This window comes from Trypanosoma equiperdum, assembly GCF_001457755.1.
Source record: "Trypanosoma equiperdum strain OVI genome assembly, contig: ctg_871, whole genome shotgun sequence".
NCBI classification, from domain to species: Eukaryota; Euglenozoa; class Kinetoplastea; order Trypanosomatida; family Trypanosomatidae; genus Trypanosoma; species Trypanosoma equiperdum.
The window spans coordinates 104,781-113,156 of NW_027124833.1; the positions used below are offsets into that span (position 1 = coordinate 104,781).

The window sequence follows — 8,376 nt, forward strand, 5'->3', positions numbered from 1 at the left end:
AGAGAACGAGACAGCTCAACAGTGAGAAAAAAAGGGATATGAAGAATGGGGGAACAGAGGGCAACTAAAGCAACACAAATAGCGGTACAAGTAGTAGGGAAATGAAGGGGTGAGGAGAAAGGTGCTTTGGTATTACTAGCAGTGCTTCAACAGTAGTAAACTCTGCAACTGCTGCCGCAGCGGTTCCCTGTCACCTTCCACTTCTGAGAGACGGCCTTCGAGTGCACGATTCACCCTCAGCAAAGCTTCATTCTTCCTTGCCTCAGCATCCAATTGGCACTGCTGAAGTCGCTCCGCCTCTTGCATCTCCGCTACTCGCTGCTGCTGCACCTGTAGGCGGCTGCGGAGCAGCGCCAGCTCCCTATTCAGCCCCTCCACGCGCTCCTCAGCCATCTCCCGTCGATCCTGCTCATCCGATAACGCACTCTGCAAGAGCTGATAGGCAGACTGCGCATCGCGCAACACAGATTGCAACGACTCAACATTTGCGTTAGCACGCTGCACACGCGCTGTTTCCTCGTTCAGTTTCACCTGCAACGCTGTGTTGGATGCGGCTAACTGCTCACGTAAGTTCTGCAACGCATGCTCGGCCTTTCCTTCAGAACTACGCGTTTTCTGCTGCTCTTGTTCCAGCCATTGGATCTTTTGTTGGTGCTCCGCCTGCACACTTTCCACTTCGAGGCGTAGTCTATGACCTTCGTCACGAGCTGCTTGCAGCTGCTGCCGCACATTACGCAGTAGTTCTTGCAGCTCTTGCACCTGATGTTGGTGCCGCGTTCCCTGTTCCGCATGCTGCTCTTTAGCAATGCCACAAGCATCTTGAAGCTCGCGGACCGTATGCCGCCACTGAAGGCGTTCTGTTTCCAACTCGCGTTGTTTTTCGGTCAGCCGTCCCTCCAGTCGCTTCACCTGAGCTGAGAGCTCACAGCAGCGTGAAGCCTCCTTCTCATACTTTCCCTGCAGTATGTCGAGAGCCTGATGTGCAGACTGAATTTTTGTTTCTGCAACCTGAAGTTGGGCATTAAGATTTCCCTCCCCCTCCACCATAGAGAGAGCTGTGCGACGGATACGCTCCTCGCAGTTCGCCTGCACCTGACGATTAGCTTGCTTCAGCCTCTCTTCACACTGCTGAAGCTGAGATCCAGCTGCACGATACACGCGCTGAAACACGACTGTGCATGCGTCAACAAAAGCGTCAATAATCCCCTCAGTTACGGTTGTCCAAATAATATCGTTGGGAGAGACCTTCTCCTGCTGCGCCAGTGAGGTCGGTAACCTCAGCATAGACGCATTCTCGTCAGCAGATACCTCAATGTTATCCAAACTGACACTATGGTGAACAATGTCGCTACTTATCGTGTCTCCTTTCCGTGTCCAGTGTTCGTTGTGCGCGCCCATCAAGGGGTTAAAGGCACTATGCAACCGTTGAAGGGCCTCAAGTGGACCTGTGTATGGTTGCAACAGTTGCTGCACCACAGCTTCTGTCAAATCATTCAGAAAGCGCACCATTGCAGTAGACAAGGCAGCCGCAGTCTCACTATTTTGAAGGACCACGTAACCTGGGGCGGAGCACTCGTCCTCGAGTAATGGTGATCGCGCAGGAGAGCTGAATCGACTAGCATTCTTCTGGATCTGCTCCAGTTGAACTTGTTGGCGACTCCGAGGCTTTTTCAGCCCGTTTGCCATTCCAGGGAATGAGGAAATGGAAGAAGAATAGTGTGCCGCTGCAACACCTGACGCTTTTCGATTTGCCGCTCCTTCTTCCTTCGTTTGCATGGGCTCCACGCCTCCGTACAGGGTGAAGGCATGATGCGAAAGTGAGTTGAGGTGCCGGTGCTGTTGTTCTAAACAGTTGAAGAAACGCGTTGCTGCACGGCTGGCGCTGGCTTGCAGAAGAGATGTCACCCGCTCCCGATCCATTCCCAGTTGTGGTGGTGGACACCGGAGGCAGTCACGCACGCGGCGCTTCTGCTCGCTGAAAAGAACCGTCAGCTCATCCAACTGCGAGCGGACAGCGGCTAGTGAAGCGCCCAGTTGCTGAGAATTCTCCCGCTCCTGCTTCAACTCCATTTCCATATCCTCATAATTTTTCGAGATGCTTCCTCGCGCAACTCCCTGGTTTTTCGATGAATGAGCCGCCCCTTTCAGCTTCGTCACCTCCATACTCAATTCACGAATTTGCTGATTAAGGGTAGCGATGTACAGCTCCTTCGTTTCAAGCGCCTTCGTTAGCTCACCAACGACCGAAATGGAGGCAGTTGCATGCTCTAGTTGCTCCTTGAGTCTGCCATTCTCAGCAGCGGTCCTCACCAGCTCTGCTGCACGGAGTTGCTGCTGCTGTAGCTCCTCCTCGTACTGCGCCACCAAACGTTGATAACTACTTTTACCATCAAGCAGTGCGTTTTCCAGCTGCTCTATTACTCCTACAAGTCGATGTTTCTCAGATTCGAAGTCGTTGACTAGCTCCTGAAGTTGCTGCTTTTGATGATCCGACATTTGCACTTCCAATGGCTTCGACGGACTGTTGTAAGTGGCGGGCACCGCGGTTCCATCGCGATAACGGCTCAGCTCGGCCCGAAGCGATCGTGTTTCCTCCTCAAGGGAGCGCAGCTCCTCTCCATGCTGTTCTCTAAGCAACAACAACTGTGCGGAGTGCTGGCGCCGCACCTCTTCTAATTCGTGTTGCTTAGAGTTCACCGCATCCATGTGACGGTGGAAACCGGCCGCGTTCAGCTCTTCAGCTTGTCTGTCAAGTGCCTGGACGTCCTTTTGTAGTGCTACAAGCTCGCCTTGGAGTTGATCGTTTTCATGTCGTAGAGTAATAATTTTGTTCTCCGATTCCTGACACTTCCTTTCCGACTGCTCAACTTGGTGCTTTGCGTGTTGAAGTTGCTCATCCAGTAGGTGGACTGCGTTTGTTAGTTCATTTGTGCGCTGTATGGTTTGGTCCAAAGAATCTGCTAACCATTGCTCTAATAACACTACAGTTTCGGCTTCGTTCCCATCTGTAGGGATACTCGCTACACTCATGCGCGCTGTGGACGCCACAGATGAAGATGACCGTTTGTTGTTGCACACCTGCTCAACACGCTCAATTAGCTGCACTAACTGATTATGCAGAACGACGATTTGTGCTGCTGCAGGAAGACTCATAACGGAAAGTTTTGACTGCAAGCGCCGCCCCTCATCCTCAACATCATGTTGCATCGCCTTCAAATGGGATATTTCCTTTTCTCGCTCTTCCAAAAGCTGTTGCAACTCCTCAATATTCTCCCGTAAGTGGGACTCATGTTCCTGACCCATCGCAAGCGCATCATCACGCTCCTTCGCCAGCTGAGCGCACCGCAGCTGTAGCGCATCTATTCGACTAAGTACCTCTTGGCCGACGTCAATGCTTCGTTGCAACTCAGTTTCTTTTACCTGAACTATCGCAGAACTATGACGACACAATTGTTCATACTGCAACAGAGCTTGATAGGCGTCAGGGAATACATGACGTAGCTTTGACAATTCATCGGGCGAGAAACTTGCAAGTGGAGTAACCTGCTCATACTTCTTCGTATCTAACCGAGTGCCTTCCAGGTTACCTGCCACGGCATTACTTCCATCAACCACTGGCTCATTCACATCATCATGTGTGGTTCCAGTAGGTTGAGATATCATTCTATGCGACGCGAAACAGGACTGGGAAGGAAATGATAACTGGGAGAATTCCACCGTGCACGGACCGACGTAACGGTTATATCTATAACGCCAAAAGAGGGCGACCTCTATGAGAGCAATGTGCTGACAGGCCTATTCTATGGAGTCTTTTTCCGCTACAAGACCACTGCCATAACATAACAAAAAAAAGATAAACCGGGGTGAAAGTAATGAGTTAAACATGAGGGCGCGAAACAAAATATAGTTGCCCTGCTATTTCGTGACAAAATGCGTAAATGCTGAAATTAGGAAGTGAATATATGGGGATTGCAACAACAGCAACGTGTTTCCGCTCCCACCTTCGATGTTATTGCACAACCTACACGAATCCCCGAGCGCATTCATAAGCAAAATGAAAAAGGGAGGATGGCGGGTGTAAAGAAAAAAAAGCAATTTTTGCACCTTTTCGTGCGAGAGATCAAAGCCACTTTCCCCTCTGTGATACTTTCTCGCCGAACCACAGTAACAATTGGGCTTTTCACATTTAGGCGCCCACAGTTCACAGTGTTTCAAAAACAAACACGGCAAGTACCACAACCTTGATCAGCATTCTGGGGACGCGGGTTGTACATTGCATCCTATCCTCATATTTACTTTTCTTCCTGCTTCTTAATGCATTTCACAACTTTTTTTTCTTTTACCAATCCCCTTGGAGCTCAATTATCTGCAAATTCCCTTTGTATGTAACACATCCTTCTTCCGACCTATTTACTTCGACTCCAGCTCCTACCCGCACACCTCATTGAAGCTGCTGTATCTACAAACTCACTCCATTTAGCATTCTATCCAGCTGCGGAACCATGACCAGCTGCCTTCCGCCGCGCAGTGAAAGCCCTAGTCACCCGGAAGTACCAACATGTCAACATTGGCTCCACCAGCGCCTGCGCTACCCATAATTTCCTTGATGTCACTGTCAAGTGCATTGCGGCAACGCGACCCCTCGTTGTGCAAGGTACGAAGCTTCGCCTCCAGTACGCGCTTCAGATTTCCAAACCATTCTACTTGCTGCACGTTTTGTTCATAATTCTCCTGGATGTCCCGCTGCTTCTGCTGCAGATCCCGTAATCGTATTTGTAGATCTTCAATGGCAGACTCGAAGGCTTTCTCTGCCATGACAGTGAGACCATGCTCCCTGCAGAGGTGGTACAGAAGCCATCCTTTGTTAGCGCACGCTTTGGCACAGTGCGCGCACTTGAGGGAACCCGAGCCTGAAACGACTCCCTCTTTTTCGGCGGCGTCCGCTGCCTCTGCACCCCGCCGAACAATTTCCGCAAAGTCCTTCTCGGCTTCTATACGATCCACGTGGGCTTTGAGAAGCAAGTGCTGCGCCTGCAGGCGGTGGTATACGGACTCATCAGTACTCGTCTCTTCATGAAGGGATTGCACCTCACGCTCGATCTTTGTGATATCCTCCATGAGCACGCTCTCCTGGTACTCGTACTGAGTCTTTTTCTCTGCCCATTCCTGATCCACCTCCGCTACTGTCTGACGAACGCTACGGAGCTCGTTAATGAGTGGTGCAAGTTTCGTCCGACGCTCTCGTATTGCCATAGTGAAGTCCTGCACGACACGGGAGAGCTCTTCCAGTGTCTTCCCCTTGAGTCCTTCGATAGCATCCTTTTCATGAGTGAGTTTGCTCAGTGTTTCCACTGTGCGGCTGTACCCTTGAAGTCCAAGTTTCCCCTCCAAGTCTCCAATTTCTGCATCCAGTGAAGTAAACTGAGACCTGAGGACATTTTCAGTAAAGTTTAAAACACCATACTCGACACGCTGCTCTGACAAATGAGTCCGCATCGACTCAGTTGCTGCTTTCTTGGCCAGTACCTGCTTTGAAAATTCACGGAAGTCATCATCTTTCAGCATGTGATGGGCCTCCCGGAGCTGCTCAATGCGGTTCTCACGCTCTCGTATATCATTAAGCGTTCGGCTGTTGTCGGCTTGAAGACCGGTAAGTTGCTCCATTACCTCCACCTTCCGTTTGGCCACGCGCTCTACCTGTTGTTTGATCGTCGCAATTGTACTCCCATCTTCACCTGGTTTCTGTCGCTCTTTCACTTGTTGGTGAAGTTTTTTAAGCGCCTCGTCAAGCTGTTGGTTCTCTGTGGTAAGAGCCTGCATATCTAATGGTTCGGATATGAGACGATCAAATTCAGCGTTCTCGCGTTGCTTCTGTTGCAATTCCTTCGGCAGTTGCTCCTCAATAATCATTTTGTTTGTTTGTATTTCGTCTCTCAGTCGGCGCACTATGACGTCTACACGCCCATCGGCGGCGTCTCGGCGGAGATTCTGAAGGCGGTTGTGCATTTCCGTGCTTCGCTGCCGTGATGATATAAGTTGTTGTTGCAACTCCACACCCTTTTCTGCAAGTCTCGATTCCTCCTCTAAGGCAGCACGAAGCGATTTGCAAGCATTCAACAATGCTTCCTTGTCGGGAACACCAGCGAGTTTCTTTTCCGCAACTTGAATATATCCCCTTAGGCGGTCACACTCCTCCTCCAGCACGGTGACTGCACGGCGGGCATCGGCGGGGTCCGCATGGGCTGTCCTCAAAGCGTCCACACGACGATGGGTGTTCACAAACATACCACGGAGATTCACGTACTGTTGATATAAGGCTCGCACATCCTCATCCTGTGCCAGCATCGCCTCTGGGATCTCCAAACGCTGGAGGAACCTGGCGAGGTAAACGCGCTTCTCATTCTGCTGCATATTGGAGAGAACCCAATACAGTGTTGGGTAAATAACTGTTGGCTCAGCTCGTGAAAAGCTGGTGGGGAAAGAGTCGGCGAGCATCGGTGGCACGCGGTAACCAAGTGTTTTGGTAAGGAACTCCAGCATTGACGCCGCTGCCTCATCCGTTGGCGCAACTCCCATATCTATTTGCTGAGCGGGCGAAAGCGTTCCAAATATATCAGCGAGAATTTGAAGTAGGTCAGTTCCCTGTATGGCATCAAACTCCACCAGTGAGTAGTGCCTTGAGAGTAGTTTGTTGACATTATCCACAATGTATTGTAAAACTTCTTCCTCAGATGGTTCTTTCGGAGGGTTTTGCCTCATTGTGCCACCTTGTCCTCCCGCGTGATCGTTGCCAAATGACTGGATGCTTGCGGAGGTTGAAGCCATGGTGTGGCCAAAGTTCATTCCCCCTGCAACACTCCCGGTGAAAGATATGACTCACCACCTCCCCCTCTCTATATGTATTTGTTTACCTGCTCACTCTTTGTCCTCCGTTTCACTCCTTTCTAATTGCCTTCTTGTCGTTGTGGTTTATATTTTCTTTCCACCTCCTTTCTCGCCCTTACTGGCCTTTCTTTTGTTTTCCGTGCAGCAAGCACACGACACACTAATTTCATCGGATAACACATAGTAGAAAGTGATACAGTAAAGAGTACAGTTGGTTAACATAGAAAATGGGGTCACAATAAGGCTCTACGGCAACACTATCGATCACAGTACCGCGCGGAAGTGGGGAAAAACACACGAACAATATTTATAAATCATTGACAGCGAGAATTTTTTTTCCAGCAATGGCGTCACATCAGTCTCCTCTTACACTAGGGAATCAAGCCCACACTCGGCGGAGCAGAAGAGACAAAATTTAAAAACAGTCGGTCTCCCTTGTCCTTAACCGCAACGGTACTTTCTTCAAAAACGCTCCACGTTGGTTGGCTATTTTCCACTTCCCAGTAGCAGGAGAAGAAGAGTGCCCAGAAGCTAAAAAAGTCAACTCACCCAACCAATCGCTCAACCACGTTTAAGCTGAAGTAAGCGGCACTCCAATTCATCGCGCGCTTGCGTTAGAGCCGGAAGCAAGAAACCTGAGGGGGTCCTTATTATACCGCCCTCAGGTACACCTGTAGGGTCAATCACGCTTCCTAATGTGGTGGTATCCACATCAACACCTAATGAGGTTCCTACATTCTCAGTGGTGGATACTGATGGAACTAATCCGCTTGGGTCCAGCAACCTCTGTTCATCGTATCCCTCAATGCTATATTCTGTTGCCACGTTCGTGAGATACTCAATACAGCGCGCATTCGATGGTGTGTTAAAGCCTAGACGCTCGATAATTTTCTGGTTCACAGAAAACTCTGCGTTGCTGACGCTCATTGCTACAAAATCTGCACCCAACTTTGCCTCGAAGCACTTGCTCACGTTCTGCAACTCTGGTACGACGTTGCCGAGTTGAGCTGCAGCCCAAAGCACCGATGTGATACTTTCCTTTAGTTCTGGTGGGCACAGTGCCAGCCCCTTCTTTCTGTTGTCACCGCTTCCACTCACACATTCATCGCTAATGTTTGTTATGAGGTGCACACGGTTGGACAGGAGGTCAAGAAACAACGCGAGCACTTCGTAGCCCTCGATACTGACGTCGTCCCGTAAAACCTGCTCGACTCTCACGCGAGCCGATTCGTATTTCTGTAACGCAAGCAGCTCCGCCACCTGTCGCCGTTGAATTTTTATTCCGTTAACCAACTTGTTTTGCTGCATGCGTAACCGTGTAATTGCCATACGGAGGTTCGCCTTCAGTTTGTTGGGGTTGAATGCTGTGGACTTCTTGGACCAAAAACTGCTCATATCTTTTTTATCGACACAATTGTTTGACACACACTACCCTCTCCCAGTCAGTTAACGGGAGGCTGACGAGGGCCCCCAACACGCAAAAAAAAAAAA

General features: G+C 50.1%; 3 protein-coding genes across 3 annotated transcripts; all 3 read right to left on the reverse strand.

The window, feature by feature from the left end:
- Positions 1 to 135: 135 nt before the first annotated feature.
- Positions 136 to 3,663, reverse strand: TEOVI_000413600 (uncharacterized protein; the record flags this gene model as incomplete). Its single annotated transcript, XM_067226937.1, has 1 exon — positions 136 to 3,663. The coding sequence occupies one exon, from the start codon at positions 3,661 to 3,663 to the stop codon at positions 136 to 138; it is 3,528 nt and encodes a 1,175-aa protein (XP_067083038.1).
- An 873-nt stretch (positions 3,664 to 4,536) lies between these two features.
- On the reverse strand, positions 4,537 to 6,843 carry TEOVI_000413700 (intraflagellar transport protein 81; the record flags this gene model as incomplete). The annotated part of the gene is made up of 1 exon (XM_067226938.1): positions 4,537 to 6,843. One exon carries the CDS (start codon positions 6,841 to 6,843, stop codon positions 4,537 to 4,539), a length of 2,307 nt encoding a protein of 768 aa, XP_067083039.1.
- A 603-nt stretch (positions 6,844 to 7,446) lies between these two features.
- TEOVI_000413800 (Regulator of Vps4 activity in the MVB pathway, putative) lies at positions 7,447 to 8,280 on the reverse strand (the record flags this gene model as incomplete). The annotated part of the gene is made up of 1 exon (XM_067226939.1): positions 7,447 to 8,280. The coding sequence occupies one exon, from the start codon at positions 8,278 to 8,280 to the stop codon at positions 7,447 to 7,449; it is 834 nt and encodes a 277-aa protein (XP_067083040.1).
- Positions 8,281 to 8,376: the final 96 nt, after the last annotated feature.